At 43.9% G+C, this 16,310-nt stretch overlaps 2 protein-coding genes across 2 annotated transcripts in view; one reads left to right on the top strand and one right to left on the bottom strand.

The window, feature by feature from the left end:
* APIP (APAF1 interacting protein) overlaps nt 1–3,098 on the top strand; it is a 39,633-nt gene extending 36,535 nt beyond the window's left edge. Inside the window, exon 7 of the mRNA XM_077462885.1 lies at nt 2,781–3,098. Coding sequence (XP_077319011.1) covers nt 2,781–2,880 — 100 coding nt within the window. The 3' untranslated portion in view covers nt 2,881–3,098. The remainder of the gene's footprint in view (nt 1–2,780) is intronic.
* A 1,113-nt stretch (nt 3,099–4,211) lies between these two features.
* Nucleotides 4,212–14,878, bottom strand: LOC143926463 (uncharacterized). Its single transcript, XM_077450240.1, has 3 exons — nt 14,339–14,878; nt 8,288–9,640; nt 4,212–4,232 (listed from the first exon to the last, which is right to left on the bottom strand). The coding sequence occupies exons 2-3, from the start codon at nt 9,434–9,436 to the stop codon at nt 4,212–4,214; spliced, it is 1,170 nt and encodes a 389-aa protein (XP_077306366.1). The 5' UTR covers nt 9,437–9,640; nt 14,339–14,878.
* Nucleotides 14,879–16,310: the final 1,432 nt, after the last annotated feature.

Below are 16,310 nucleotides of genomic sequence, written 5' to 3'. Positions count from 1 at the left end.
TGCCTAAGCAGCACCCAGAGAAATTCTTGAAACGTAGTAGTACACGTCTGGTATGTAATGTTCTTGGACTCTCCTGTAACTTACAGCCTCCCATGTATCTGCAGTGTGAGAGCCTCAAAAGCAATGCTGCCTCTGACTGCTAGTTTGAGAAATTTGGTGAAGTCATTGCTGTGTTGCTTACTGTACTCCTTGCCGAAGGCTTATGACATGGGGAAGCAAAGCCCTGCTTTTACCAAGATGGTCACCTCCACACAGAGAGACAGTGCAGAACAATGCACGGAAGTCAGTAATAGGGAAAGATCAGCAGCAGGAAGACCGCAGGCAATACTGGTGACCAGTTCTCAGCTCTCTGCCTGCCTTATTTTAGACACCGATTGCAGAGTTCAGTTCTTCTTTAATTAATAAAAAATATTTTGATGTTTCCATACAATCACTACGTTAGGCCAACTATTTTCAGATATCTAATCTTTTTTTTTTTTTTTAATCTCCAGTGTAAGCAACTGTACCCCCACTACAGTGCTGCAAAGAGGTGCTGATGTCACTATGTCAGTAATGCTCTCTGCATCATTGAGGACTTGCCCAGTATAGCAGATGATGTGTAATTTTAATACCCTGAGAAAATCTAAGTAACTAGCAAAAGCAAAAAAAAAATATACATGCTTGAGGGCTTTCGGGGGGTGGGCGGTGCTGGAGGAAACCAGGTGAGGAGTACAAAGACAAGTGTGTCTTGCAGTCAAGCATGGTGGTGGGAGTGTCATGGTCTGGGGCTGCATGAGTTCTGCCGGCACTGGGGAGCTACAGTTCATTGAGGGAACCATGAATGCCAACATGTACTGTGACATACTGAAGCAGAGCATGATCCCCTCCCTTCGGAGACTGGGCCGCAGGGCAATATTCCAACATAATAACCCCAAAAACACCTCCAAGATGACCACTGCCTTGCTAAAGAAGCTGAGGGTAAAGGTGATGGACTGGCCAAGCATGTCTCCAGACCTAAACCCTATTGAGCATCCGTGGGGCATCCTCATACGGTAGGTGGAAGAGCACAAAGTCTCTAACATCCACCAGCTCTGTGATGTCATCATGGAGGAGGGAAAGAGGACTCCAGTGGCAACCTGTGAAGATCTGGTGAACTCTATGCCCAAGAGGGTTAAGGCAGTGCTGGAAAATAATGGTGGCCACACAAAATATTGACACTTTGGGCCCAATTTGGACATTTTCACTTAGGGGTGTACTCCTTTTTCTTGCCACCGGTTTAGACATTAATGGCTGTGTGTTGAGTTATTTTGAGGGGACAGAAAATTGATACTGTTATACAATCTGTACACTCACTACTTTACATTGTAGCAAAGTGTCATTTCTTCAGTGTTGTCACATGAAAAGATGTAAATATTTTATTCTAAAAATGTGAGGGGTGTACTCACTTTTGTGAGATATTGTTTATAATGTTTACAAAAAATACTTATTAAAACTTGTAAACAAAAATTTCCAGAAAGGGCCTGGTCAGCAAGACTCAAGTAAGCAGATACCAAATAGATCTGTACTGTGATTTACTTATTGGAACAGTTTCAGGAGGGTAAGTTAGTTGGTCAGTGTAATGCCCCCTAGATTAGTGTTCATTGTAGTGCCCCTTATATTGGCGGTCAGTGTAGTGCCCCTTACATTGGCGGTCAGTGTAGTGCCCCTTACATTGGTGGTCAGTGTAGTGCCCCTTACATTGGTGATCAGTGCAATGCCCCCTACATTAGTGTTCATTGTCGTGCCCCTTACATTGGTGATCAGTGTAATGCCCCCTACATTAGTGTTCATTGTCGTGCCCCTTACATTGGCAGCCAGTGTAGTGCCCCTTACATTGGCAGCCAGTGTAGTGCCCCTTACATTGGCAGCCAGTGTAGTGCCCCTTACATTGGCAGCCAGTGTAGTGCCCCTTACATTGGCAGCCAGTGTAGTGCCCCTTACATTGGCAGCCAGTGTAGTGCCCCTTACATTGGCAGCCAGTGTAGTGCCCCTTACCATGGCAGCCAGTGTAGTGCCCCTTACATTGGCAGTCAGTGTAGTGCCCCTTACATTGGTGATCAGTGTAGTGTCCCCTACATTAGTGTTCATTGGTGGTCAGTGTAGTGCCCCTTACATTGGTGGTCAGTGTAGTGCGCCTTACATTGGTGGTCAGTGTAGTGCCCCTTACAGTGGTGGTCAGTGTAGTGCCCCTTACATTGTGATCAGTGCAGTGCCCCTTACATTGTGATCAGTGCAATGCCCCCTACATTAGTGTTCATTGTCCTGCCCCTTACATTGGTGGTCAGCGTACTGCCCTTTACAGTGGTGGTCAGTATAGTGCCCCTTACATTGCTGGTCAGTGTAGTGCCCCTTGCATTGCTGGTCTGTGTAGTGCCCCTTACATTGCTGGTCAGTGAAATGCTCCTTAACATAGCTGCTCAGTAAAAAAGGGATGTCTTATATTAGTTGTCATTGGGAGACAGGCACCTTACGTAGAGGAGAAGTGAGAGAGCACCCCTATTACAATGGTGGGATGGATGACCTTCGCTAAAATAATCATGGATGCCAGTGATTATTTATCTGAGAGGTAGAAGTTGCTCATTGCTCAAGGAACCCCTTGCAAAGTCAGGCGGAACCCTAGGTATCCATAGAACCCTAGTTGAGGCTTCCTTATGCCGTTTTACTTTCCATAGCCCATTCAAGTATCATGTCTCTGTATGAGAACTCTGCCCTAGTGCCTCCTGCAGGCCGGTGTCCTAATACCTGCGCTGTGTCCATTCCAGGTGCGAGTGCTACGATTACCTCTTCGACATCGCTGTGCAGATGAAACAACTCGGACTGGATCCGGCAGCTCTCCCTGCAGAAGAAAAAGGAATTGTTTAAATCGATCTTCACATTATCTACAGCACAATAAACAACCGAACTTTGTCCGCACAGGACGCCAATCCTCATTCTGTAAAGTGATCGTCCTCTTTGGCTGTGATGTCACCACCAATTTTTTTATTCTGATGTTTTAATCATAGTATGAAGTGCCAGTCATACCTAGTGTTGTGTTCAAAAATCAGAGCAGGTGAACTTTTAATAAACATTAGAGACGGTAAGTGTGTGTGTGTGTGTGTAAATGATTATATATGGAAGCACACACAGATCCATAGCTCCGCTCAGAACCGACCCCCCTTGTACATGGAAAACCCAAATACTGGCCGCAGCAGTCCATCTCCACTGACAACATAAAAGAATATCAGCCGCGTTCCACTTTGCTTTTCTTGCAGTATTTTTTTGACTGAATACAGCGATATCTCCACCCAATTACCAGCCTTCGTTAACGCGTTTCTCCACTCCTGGCTTTCACACAAGCCAGGGGAGTGGTGAAACGCGTCAAGGAAGGCTGGTGTTTGGGTGGAGATATCATTTGTATGCAGTCAGTTTATTTATTATTAAAACGCACTGCAAGAAAAGCCAAGTGGAGTGCGACTGATACTCTTTTATGTTCTCAAAGATTTATAAATGTTACAATGTCCTTTAGTACAATTTGCTATCACTTGGATTAATCCGCTCATGCACATGGGACTTTTTTTTTTCCTGTACACCTTTGCTCCAGGGGAGGAAAGCATGGCTTAAAAAAACATGCCTAAAGATGCTTTTTGCGTGCGCGTTCACAAGTTTGGTATTAATGCATTCAATTGGCCAGAATATTAATTTGTTCTGGCCATTAGAATACATTAAAGCGAAGTTCCAACTGTATACAATTATTTTTTTTTTAAAGATTTAATATCTTTGGATTAGAACTCATGTTTTTATGATCTATCGCCGCTCGATTGCCGATTTGCAATCAAAAGATCTCTTTTATTATTGTCTCCTGGTATTTTCCATTTTGCTTGTAGGCATGTGAAGCCCACAAGCACTATCTTCCGGGATACGGTGCTGCTGAGCGACCAGCATGCACCGCCTGTTCTCACACATGCGCAGTGTGTTTGGCTTGCAGCGCCGTCAACTTCTGACATTTCCATCACAACGGACGGGGTCATCGGAAGTGCCCACCTCTGTTGTGATGGCAACCATCGTCATCGCGTCACTTCCGGTTTGGGAAAATATCGCGATCACAAGCGGCTGCCGTCCACACTGACTCCTGGGAATTATGACACAAAACTCCCAGGAGACAGTGCGCCGCCGGATATGACAGACATATATACGCGGGTAGCAGAACCTGGAAACTAAATGGAAAACAGCAGTATCTGGGTAAGGAGACAAAAAAAACTATTTACAATGCTTCATCTATTTGGTATAAGCCCTTGTACACACGATCGGACCGTGTTGTCAGATAATCCGACCGTGTGTGAGCTCCATCGGACTTTATCCGTCGGAATGTCCGACCAACAAAGTTTGAGAGCTGGATATAAAAATTTTCCGACAACATGATCCGATCGGACTTTGTCCGAGCGTTTGTAGAGAATTCCGATTGGACAAAGTGCCACGCATGCTCAGATCAAAGTACGAGAGCAAAGCTATTGGCTACTAGCCTGAACGTTGTCCCGTCGGAACAAACGAACGTCATCATGTTCCGAATAATCGGATTTTCCGACAACTTTGTTCAACCGTGTGTATGCAACACCAGTTTCGGACAAAATCCGTCGGAAAAAATTCTGACGGATTTTGTGGTCGGAATTTCCGACTGTGTGTACAAGGGCTTATAATCATTTAAAGAAAAAGTTCTAAAAGTGGTTGGAACTCCGCTTTAATATGCCTAAACGCATCTAGTGTTAATGTGTATTTAGATGCATTTGACTCTTCCTTCACCTAAATGCCCGTCTTCTGAACACGCAAGAGGTGGTTTTTTTTTTCTGCTTCTAAGCGCTCCTACCTCTGCCTGTAAATGGCTATATGTGCATGGACACGGAGGGTAACACTGAGGGGTGTTTAGAGGCAGAAAAAAATTCAACCACCCGTAAAAGCGGCATTTCTGACATTCTGTGTGCACAAGACCCTAATATGCAGCCCAGTCTCCCCATTTTTCAGAAGTTCTGTGGACAGAGATCTGCTATTACAGTGGGGGGGGGGGGGGGGGGTGGGGTTTGACTCCCTGCTGATTTTGTATGTTTGCCCACTGACAAAAAAATGATTAATTAATAGTAGGTTTATTTTAACAGTGAGAGACAGAATAACAACAAAAAAAACAAAACACACTTCAAAAAAGGTATAAATTGATTTGCATTTTAATGAGTGAAACATGACTTGGTGGCAAAACCCTTGTTTGTCAGACAGAGGTCAGACGTTTCTTGTAGTTGGCCACCAGGTTTACACACATCTCAGGATTTTGTCCCACTCCTCTTTGCAGATCCTCTCCAAGTCATTAAGGTTTCGAGGCTGACGTTTGGTAACTCGAACCTTCAGCTTCCTCCACATATTTTCTATAGGATTAAGGTCTGGAGACTGGTTAGGTCACTCCAGGACCTTAATCTGCTTCTTCTTGAGCCACTCCTTGACTGATGCCTTGGCCGTGAATTTTGGGTTATTGTCATGCCATCCACGACCTATTTTTAATGCCTTGGCTGGTGGAAGGAGGTTCTCACCCAAGATTTGACAGTACATGACCCCGTCCATTGTCCCTTTTAATGAAGTGACATTGTTCTATCCTCTTAGCAGAAAAACACCCTCAAAGCATAATGTTTCCACCTCCATGTTTTACGGTGGGGATGGTGTTTTTGGGTCATAGGCAGCATTCCTCCTCCAAACACGGTGTGGTGCGTTGATGACAAAGAGCTAGATTTTGGTCTCATCACCCAGTTCTCCTCTGAATCATGCAGATGTTCATTAGCAAACTTCAGACGGGCCCATTCATGTGCTTTCTTGAGTAGGGGGACCTTGCAGGTGCTGCAGGATTACAGTCCTTCACAGCGTAGTGTGTTACCAATTGTTTTCTTGGTGACTATGGTCCCAGCTGCCTTGAGATCATTGATAAGATTCTCCCGTGTAGTTCTGGGCTGATCCCTCACCATTCTCATGACCACTGAAACTTCACAAGGTGAGATCTTGCATGGAGCCTCAGATTGAGGGAGAATGACAGTTATTTTGTGTTTTTTTGCATTTGCGAATAATGGCACCAACTGTTGTCACCCTCCCACCAAGGTGCTTGCCGATGGTCTTGTAGCCCATTCCAGCCTTGTGTAGGTCTGCAATCTTGTCCCTGACGTCCTTGAACAGCTCTCTGGTCTCGGTCATGGTGGAGAGATTGGAATCTGATTGATTGGTTCTGTGGACAGGTGTCTTTAATACAGGTAATAAGCTGAGAGTAGGAGCACTCTTTTTAAGAGAGTGCTCCTACTCTCAGCTAGTTACTTGTATAGAAGACTCCTGGGAGTCAGAAATCTTGCTGATTGATAGGGGATCAAATACTTATTTCACTCATTAAAATGCAAATCAATTTATAACTTTTTTTAAATGCATGTTTCTTGATATTTTTGTTAGTCTGTCTCTCACTGATAAAATAAACCGACCATTAAAAGTATAGATTGATCATTTCTTCAGGGGGCAAACCTACAAAACCAGCAGGGGATCAAATACTTTTTTCTTCACTGTACAGATTTAATTTATAGTGCCATCTAGTGGGAAAATATTTAGATTGCGGCAAAACCGTAAAAAAATACACGGGGAATGAGAAATGTACTAAAACTGGGGCAGACAGAATCTGGAGCAATTGGCTTCTAATTTCAGCTAAAGCTAAGCTTTGAAAATGAAAGCTAAAAGCTGATTGGTTGCCATGCACAGCTGCACCAGTCTTTTCAGTAAATTCCCACCACAGTCTCTTTTTACCCAGACGTTGACAAATTATAACTGCAACAACCAGCCGTTGGTGATCGTACCTTCTCACAATAATGTAATTCTTCCAATTCCACCTCTTACTTTTTCTTTAAAGAGGAGTTCCAGGTATGGATATATTTTACATAGTTACCTTGTTCCAGCTTGGACCATGTATATACCATACCTGGCAGATGCCTTTTGGAAGCTGGAAATCACTGAAGTAGACAACGCTACCAGTGGCGTAACTAGAACCTTCAGGGCCCCGATGCAAGAAACCATGAAGGGCCCCCCTGAACCCCAGCCAGGGCCCTTCCCTCCGAGTCTGGTGGTGGAATTCCAGGGCGTGGTCACAGGTATGACCTTTGTAAACCCTGTAGTTCCACCACTGGTATCAGTAGTTTTTATTTTATTTATTTTTTTACATTTTTTGGGTGCCCCGTTGGGGGACTGTCCCTAGGCAGGATAGGGTCCTCGTCCCCAGAAGAGATGAGGTCCTTTTCTCCAGGGCAGATGAAGTTACTGCCCCCAGGTGAGAAGGGGTCCCTGTTCCCAGGGGAGGTGGGGGTCCCTGTCCCCACGTGAGAAGGGGTCCCTGTCCCCAGGGGGAGATGGAGGGGGTATGTAATAGTGTGTAGGTGATGGGGTCCTTTCACTCACCATGACCAAGCTGTAGGCGGTGCACTCATCCATGTTGGCCTGGGCTCCATCCAGTGTGCTGGACGGTGTTAGGTGTGACCTCAACAAGTCACCTATTTGTCAGGTTATGTTACCGTTTCCCAATTGTTAGTTAGAGTTCTTATCTGAGCAAAGAGACACAGAAGTATTCAGTATTTCTGCTCAGAAGTCCGTCGTTAACTCTAACTGTCTCTGACTGACTGTGGCTCTGAGGCTTGTTTATTACATCTTTTATAGACAGAAAAGGGCAAACATCAGCAAATGTAAAAAAAACAACATTTTCAAAGTAAAGACAATTCTCCGGGTGTTATCAGCTGATAAGACAATCTTCTGGGCGTAGACTGCTTTTTAGGGCTGATGCGGCCTCTTCTTGATGAGTACGTGACAATAGATGACGAATCCTTATTTTACAGAGAGAAATACAAGTAATTAGTAAGACATAAGGTCAACCATTTTGTTTAGACACCCCTTAATCCTTACATTTCCCCCTTTGACATCACCCCTCCCTCTTGCCCTGGGTCCACCTGAACAAGTTCTAGTCGGCCTATATCCAGAGTACTCTCCCTGACCGCGAGTTGTCAGAGGGGTATACACCCATCCCCCTGGACAGTACCAACATCTAAAATTCAGGAAGAGTGGCTTTTCTGACAGATGGGTGATGTCAAGAAACGAAATCTACCTATCTTCACAAAAGTTCCATCTTTTCCGCATCATTTACCTTGGCTTTCTTGCAAAAGCACATAAACAACTTAAAGCATGCATAAAAGAAAAATACGAATAAGAGCACCACTATAATCGTCATTGCTGCCTTCTTAACCCAAGAGAATAACCCTGAGAAACTAAAAGTTCCACCAAACGGATCCCAGTCGCGACCAATATTTCGGGCCTTCTCTTGTAAATTCTTTACTTCCGTACGGTGTTGTGCAATGATGTCATAATAGTCAGGTACCTCAATGCTGGTGTTATGTATCCAAGTACAGCACTCATAGTCCTCAGTAGTTTCACAGAGTCCTGTCAGTGCTGCACTCATACTTTCAATTGCTAATTCATGTAATTCTAATTGTTGTCTGATGGCTCTGGTCTCCAGATTTAACTTAGTAATGTCATCAGAGTTTTTCTCCAAAACATCATTAATAATTCCTGTATAGTTATTTAGTCTTTTCATTAAGTCTATACCCCATCCTGTCCAGGACGGGAACCAAACCCATGCCATGTCCTTCTTCAGGAATATTTCTCTTTTACTACGATACCTGAGGGGATATCTAGGATGCATGCTAGCTTCTAATAGGTGATCACCTCGTTCATCACCTACTACTCCCATTACTGGTACTAAACTTGCGAGGTAGCACCATCCCTGAGCTCTTCTAGGTATCCAAGTATAACATTTATCCTCACAACAGATGTATATATTATTTCCCAGTGCTACTGATCTTGAACTGATATCATTTCTATAACGAGAGGTGTATCCATAGAGGGATAAGTTGGATACTAACCACCTAACATTATTATCCACAATGTTAGTGAGGAAGTCAGATAATGTCTGGTGTGTGCTGGAATTACTGGGATAGAAGCTTCCATTTAATACGACAATGGACAAATTAAACTTGCTGTCTTGGCATTCTCCATTTCCTCCCGTTGTGTTCCCTAAGCTGAAACACCAATCAGGGAAAAAGGCGAGACCATTTGACTTAAACATTACTGTCTCATTGGTATTTGTTCTAATTATGTTAATGCTACTGTTAGCAAGATCAGTATAGTTTATAGGAACTGCCATCAGTGGTATACTTGCTGTGCTGGGGTGTAATTTGCTACAAATCCAACATTTCTCATATCCTGACTTCTGGGCATAAGCATATTTAAACTTCTGTAATAACATTTTTTTAGAAAATCCTTCATCCTTGTGTATTTTATTCTGTGAGGTAACCAAACTATTAGCCAGGATTACTGAAACAATAAAAAGATACATGTTGTCATTTGCCAACTGGCTCCTTTTTACAATGAGAAGCGTGGATCCAGGTAGGTTTCCCTTCCAATTTCACTGAGGTTGCTGTAATCAATAGCACCTGGAAAGGACCTTCAAACCTTGGTTCCAGTGTCTTTCTGGTATGTTTCTTTACATACACATAGTCTCCTGGTTGTAGATCGTGTGTACCTGTGACAGAATTAGGGTCTGGAAGAGAAGAATACACACTCTTGTGGATTTTAGTCAGACGCTGTTGCAACTGTATTACATACGTAGTTAAACTATCACATTGTAATTGCATACTTTGAGGAAAATATAAACCTAATCTAGGTGCACTTCCAAACAGTATTTCATATGGGGATAACCCTGTTTTTCCTGTTGGGGTGTACCTAATAGAGAACAAAGCTAAGGGTAGGCACTCAGGCCATGGTTTGTTCAACTCCTGCATAGCTTTTTGTATTTTCAGCTTGATTGTACCATTTACTCTTTCTACTGATCCTGAACTCTGTGGGTGGTAAGGAGTATGAAAACTTTGTTGAACCCCTAACATTGCCATCACATTTTGCATTATTTCTCCCGTGAAATGTGTCCCCCTATCTGATTCTATTGTTTCTGGGAGACCAAACCTAGGTATCAGCTCAGTAATCAGTTTCTTGGCGGTGGCTTTTGCCGTAGCTGATTTCACAGGATAACTTTCGGACCAGCCTGAAAAATAGGCAGATGCACACGAGAACAAATTCAAAGGGGCCGCTCTTAGGCATTTGTATGTAGTCAATCTGCAGTCTCTGAAAGGGATATTGGGCCCGGACCTGATGTTTACGTGGGGTTTTCACTCTCTGTCCTGGGTTATTAATCAGACAGATTTGGCATGCAGCACAGTAGTTCCTTGCAGTACTACTGAATCCAGGGGCTAGCCATCCTTGGCTTACAATCCTATACATAGAATTGGAGCTGACATGAGTGGGTAAGTGGACAGCCGCTGCCATTGCGGGGTATAGAGAAGCGGGTAGACATATTTTGTCTCCTTCTCTCCATACATTGTCAAGGCCTGGTGCAGCTCCCTCCTTAACCCAACGGTCCTTCTCAATAGCCCCTGCTTGTTCCTGTAGTTCCATTAGCTGCTGCCATGTGGTTTCGGGCATACTCACCTGTACCGTAGCTAAGGTCTCAGGGCTTACTTCCCCTAGAGCTGCCTTCTTTGCAGTTAAATCTGCAAATGCGTTTCCTTTTGCCTCAGTTGTTTTTGCGCTCGTGTGTGCCGCTATCTTCATGATGGCTACTCTTATAACCTTTTGAAGATTGTTCAGGACTCTTTTGATTCCTTCACCATGTTTAACAGGTGTGCCTGCTGCTGTAAGGTAACCTCTAGCTTTCCATATGTGGCCATAATCATGTGCCACACCGTAGGCGTATGCGGAATCAGTGTAAATGTTCCCTTCTTGTCCCTCCAAGTGTTCTAGGGCTTTCTCTAGAGCGGTTAGTTCCGCTTCTTGTGCCGACATGTGTGCTGGTAGTGACTTTGCCTCAATTACCTGTGTGTCCGTTACCACAGCATAACCTGTGTGATATTTACCTTTGTCATCGGCAAATCTACTACCATCTATGTACAGTGTGTGTTCTGCATTTGCAATGGGTATGTCTGTGACATGTGGGAACCCCGTGGTTTCTTGTTCCATAAGTTGAAAACAATCGTGTTCATCAGATGTTATGTCATGAAATGAAAGTGTGTCAGAATCCTGAGTATCTTGTGCTGTATCTACACCATTATCATCATTACTCCCCCCTGTCAAATCTGTCTGTAATGGTAAAAGCTGTGCTAAGTTAAAAGAAGTGCATCGCTGAAAGGTAACATTGGGGGGTCGGAGCAAAGTGCATTGCAGACGCAGCTGCCTCGCCATTGATATGTGTTTTGGTTGGACCTGTGATAAGATGGCGTGTATGTCATGTGTGGTATGTACCACTACAGGATTGTCTAAGACAATTTCTGAGGATTTGTCAATGATAATTGACACTGCTGCAACTGCTCGTACACAGGACGGTGATCCTCTAGAGACAGGATCGAGAGCCGCCGAGAAGTATGCTACCGGCCTTTGTTTGATGTGTTGTTGTGTCAACACCCCTGTTGCGTGTCCCGTGATTTCAGCAATGTACAAATGAAATGTTTTGGTATAATCAGGGATCCCGATCGCAGGTGCCGAAATTAGTAACCTTTTTAAGGTGCTAAAAGATTCATGACCTGCTTCTGTGAGTACATAGGGTACTATTTTCAAGCAATCATATAATGGCTGCATCAGAGAACTGGCATGTGGTATCCATTGTCTACAATATGATACCATTCCCAGAAACATACGAAGTTGCTTAAAGTTGCGTGGGATATTCATTTGTCTTATGGCCTGGACTCGGTCTTCAGTGAGATGTCGAGTACCCTGGGATATACAGTGGCCCAAAAAGACAACCTTTTTCTGGCATACCTGTAACTTAGTTCTATTCACCTTGCACCCTTTTTCAGCCAGGAATTGTAACAATGATAGAGTGGCTTTTAAACAAGTATCGTTATCCGGACAACATAACAATAGGTCATCTACATATTGCAACAATACACAAGTGTCAGGCGGTTGCCATTCCCCCTATTTTTACTTTTTAAGGTTTAGTCAGTGGGGCATCAGTCAGGAGTCCGTCATAACCACTTATGGGTATGGTGTCACGGGACGTCATGTGTGGAGGGACTACTGAATCAGACAACAGACTGCGTGACGCTCCTGTGTCAACCAAACAAGGAATATGTTTACCTTCCACCTTCATCAACATGTGGAGCATTTTGTTCTCTGATTCAGCTAGGACTGGGGCAAGTCATGCGGTCGGATCGTCCCTATCATTGGTACGCCTCTGTCTGTAGTCCCTCGTGTCTCTGTCCGTGTTTCCTTCCTGTTCGTCTTTTATCCTTTTCCTACAGTCTCTTTTTATATGTCCCACCTTGTTGCAGTAATAACAGGTAAGAGGTTTACGGGAGGAATTCCCTCCTTCATTGACCCGGGCAACAGTGTTAACTCCCGGTGTCCTTCTGGGTTTAGTTTCTGCTAAATCAGCCTCTATGCCTTGTGCTTTCTGCAACAATGTTCCTCTGTCCCGTATGGCTCTCCATTCGGGAGTACATGCCTTCAGTTTGTCACCTATTTGGGGTACTAGTCCTTCCATAAACTGTCGATTGAAAGCCCTAATGGTGACGGGTAAGGCTAAATCTAGACCTTCGTCAGCCATCATGCTTTCCATGTTGAGGTAAAATTCTGTAACAGTCTGACCTGGGGCCTGTTTTATGGGCGCTGTCGAACCCCTTTCCTGCTGTTTCCCTTGGCAAAATTCTCGTAACTGAGCAATAAACAGGGGTCTAGAGTCTATATGACGAGGGTGTACTCCTGGTGGATCTGCCGCTGGATCCCCTTGTGGTCTATGTGGAGCAATTTCATTCATAAATTGATTAAACATCGTTAGTGTCATTTTATGTCTACACAAATCTTCCCCATCTTGCCAAGTTGCTTCATGTGTGTCTAGTAATTGTGTCACGAATCTACAGAATGCGGCAGGTTTTGCTACGGGATCAGGAGCATTCTGTATTAATGCCATAAGAGTGTCAGCCGACCAAGGTGTCCATGTCCTCAGAACGACTTGTTGGGTCACTGTAGGTGGCTGTCCTGCTTGACCCGCATTTGGATTATTTACTTGTATTACCCTAGTCCGACTATGGACTGGAGCTAGGGGCTCTGGTCTTTGAGCGCCGCAATGTACACATTCCTGTGCCCAGTCTGTGTTCTGGGTACCGCATACTCGGCATACCCATCCTCTTCCTCTTAAGGAAGGATAAAGTTTTGGTCTTTCATTACCTGGTGTGGTAGTGTTATAAGGAGGTGGAGTATCTCCCGTATTTACCCTATCGCCGGGAGCAGAAGGAAGACTTTTGCGTCGGACCTTCATATCCCATCCACCCTTTTCCTGACAATACTCCCATCCCTCCTCTTCAGCCCTGTTGGAAACCTTAATTAAACATTGTATTTGTGATACCCATCTGTTCTGCAATATCTCTCCCTGTCTGTCTTTCTTTATTTCTTCCCAACCTTCTACACTTAATCCATTTTCTCCATCCATTCCAAATTTCTTGAGAATCCTATTTGTGCCCTGTGCCTTATCCTTCCCATACAACATTGTAATTATGTCTTTAACAGCATAACATTTCTGAGATTCCTCCTGGGGTTTACCATGTGTCTGGCCCATTTTGACAGTCCTACCTAGGTGGCGTTTGGATCACTTACTAAGTGTCTCGTTGCCTTCTCCTCCTAGGGTGCCAAAATACTAAAAAACCTCTCCTATATGAGATCGAATTACTTTATATGCTAGCCAACTGACAAATATTATGACCAGACTGACAGCTACAACATATACAAGCATTCCCTTTTGGTGGCCAAACACATATGACTAGATCTCCGGGACTTTGTGGAGACCTTTATTCCCGTCCCATTACCATGGAATCTCTCAGCATTCGTTTCTTATTCCTGCTTTATTGAGGCAGTCAGGACTTATACTTTCAACCCGTTTTTAGGCTCATGAATCAAAAAGCGTATATCAAACTTAAGTGTCGGACCCCCAAAGTACTCTTACGAGTTAAGGGCGCATTCCGTTACCCATTGGGATGATATATGTTTCAATTCACACCATACAAACAGGGCTTATCTCATTCACAACAGACAGATGACAAGTAGACAGACAAGAAACAACGGTAACATAAGCCAAAATATTAAGTTCAAGACCCGCATACTACAGAGGTTGGTGTTTACCTGAAGAACAATTCAGACAGATCAGGTGGGCACAAATCTAAGAAGCACAGAGTTTATAAGAAAATAAAGCTTTTCTTACCTGCGCAGGATTTGTCTGTGGTTCTTTGATGTGCCCAGCCTCTTTGTTCCGTCCTTATGTTCGTTCGCCTCTTGTAGTTTCTTCAGCGAGTCCGTGTTCGCGGCGCCAGAAATGTTAGGTGTGACCTCAACAAGTCACCTATTTGTCAGGTTATGTTACCGTTTCCCAATTGTTAGTTAGAGTTCTTATCTGAGCAAAGAGACACAGAAGTATTCAGTATTTCTGCTCAGAAGTCCGTCGTTAACTCTAACTGTCTCTGACTGACTGTGGCTCTGAGGCTTGTTTATTACATCTTTTATAGACAGAAAAGGGCAAACATCAGCAAATGTAAAAAAAACAACATTTTCAAAGTAAAGACAATTCTCCGGGTGTTATCAGCTGATAAGACAATCTTCTGGGCGTAGACTGCTTTTTAGGGCTGATGCGGCCTCTTCTTGATGAGTACGTGACAATAGATGACGAATCCTTATTTTACAGAGAGAAATACAAGTAATTAGTAAGACATAAGGTCAACCATTTTGTTTAGACACCCCTTAATCCTTACAACGGGCAATCAGCATATCTCCCAGAAAGACCTTTCATCATCTGTGTATGACGGGGGAGGAGGGGGGCTGGCATATACAGTGGTGTGAAAAAGTGTTTGCCCCCTTCCTCATTTCCTGTTCCTTTGCATGTTTGTCACACTTAAGTGTTTCGGAACATCATACCAATTTAAACAATAGTCAAGGACAACACAAGTAAACACAAAATGCAATTTGTAAATGAAGGTGTTTATTATTAAAGGTGAAAAAAAATCCAAACCATCATGGCCCTGTGTGAAAAAGTGATTGCCCCCTAAACCTAATAACTGGTTGGGCCACCCTTAGCAGCAACAACTGCAACCAAGCGTTTGCGATAACGTGCAATGAGGCTTTTACAGCGTCCTGGAGGAATTTTGGCCACTCATCTTTGCAGAATTGTCCTAATTCAGTTACATTAGAGGGTTTTCGAGCATGAACGGCCTTTTTAAGGTCATACCACAACATCTCAATAGGATTCAGGTCAGGACTTTGGCTAGGCCACTCCAAAGTCTTCATTTTGTTTTTCTTCAGCCATTCGGTGGTGGACTTGCTGGTGTGTTTAGGATCATTGTCCTGCTGCAGAACCCAAGTTCGTTTCAGCTTGAGTACACGAACAGATGGTCGGACATTCTCCTTCAGGATCTCTTGGTAGACAGCAGAATTCATAGTTCCTTTTATCACGGCAAGTCTTCCAGGTCCTGAAGCAGCAAAACAGCCCCAGACCATCACACTACCACCACCATATTTTACTGTTGGTATAATGTTCTTTTTATGAAATGCAGTGTTCCTTCTACGCCAGATATACTTGGACACACACCTTCCAAAGAGTTCCACTTTTGTCTCATCGGTCCACAGAATGTTGTCCCAAAAGTCTTGGGGATCATCAAGATGTGTTGTGGAGAAATTGAGACGAGCTTTGATGTTCTTTTTGCTCAGCAGTGGTTTTCTCCTTGGAACTCTGCCATGCAGGCCATTTTTGCCCAGTCTTTTCCTGATGGTGGAGGCATGAACGCTGACCTTAACTGAGGCAAGTGAGGCCTGCAGTTCCTTGGACGTTGTTGTGGGGTCTTTTGTGACCTCTTGGATGAGTCGTCGCTGCGCTCTTGGGGTAATTTTGGGCGGCCGGCCACTCCTGGGAAGGTTCACCACTGTTCCATGTCTTCGCCATTTGTGGATAATGGCTCTCACTGTGGTTCGCTGGATTAGTAAAGCTTTGGAAATGGCTTTATAACCCTTTCCAGACTGATAGATCTCAATTACTTTCTTTCTCAATTGTTCCTGAATTTCTTTGGGTCTCGGCATGATGTGTAGCTTTTAAGGATCTTCTGGTGGACCTTACTGTGTCAAGCAGCTCCTATTTAAGTGATGCCTTGATTGTGAACAGGTGTGGCAATAACATTATACCAACATTA

Source organism: Lithobates pipiens, unplaced genomic scaffold, assembly GCF_037356315.1.
Source record: "Lithobates pipiens isolate NorthernLeopardFrog02 unplaced genomic scaffold, aLitPip1_a1.2 Scaffold_10, whole genome shotgun sequence".
Taxonomy (NCBI): Eukaryota; Metazoa; Chordata; class Amphibia; order Anura; family Ranidae; genus Lithobates; species Lithobates pipiens.
Note: the sequence above shows the minus strand (reverse complement) of the source record. Positions and strands in the feature narration are given on the sequence as shown.

Excerpts from the sequence above, each read along its gene's own strand:
- LOC143926463 (XM_077450240.1), bottom strand. The coding sequence starts at position 9,436 with ATGTATCTTTTTATTGTTTCAGTAATCCTGGCTAATAGTTTGGTTACC. Across the intron at positions 4,233-8,287 it reads TCTCAGGGTTATTCTCTTGG|ATACTGCTGTTTTCCATTTA; the intron begins GTTAAGAAGGCA and ends CTCCTTACCCAG.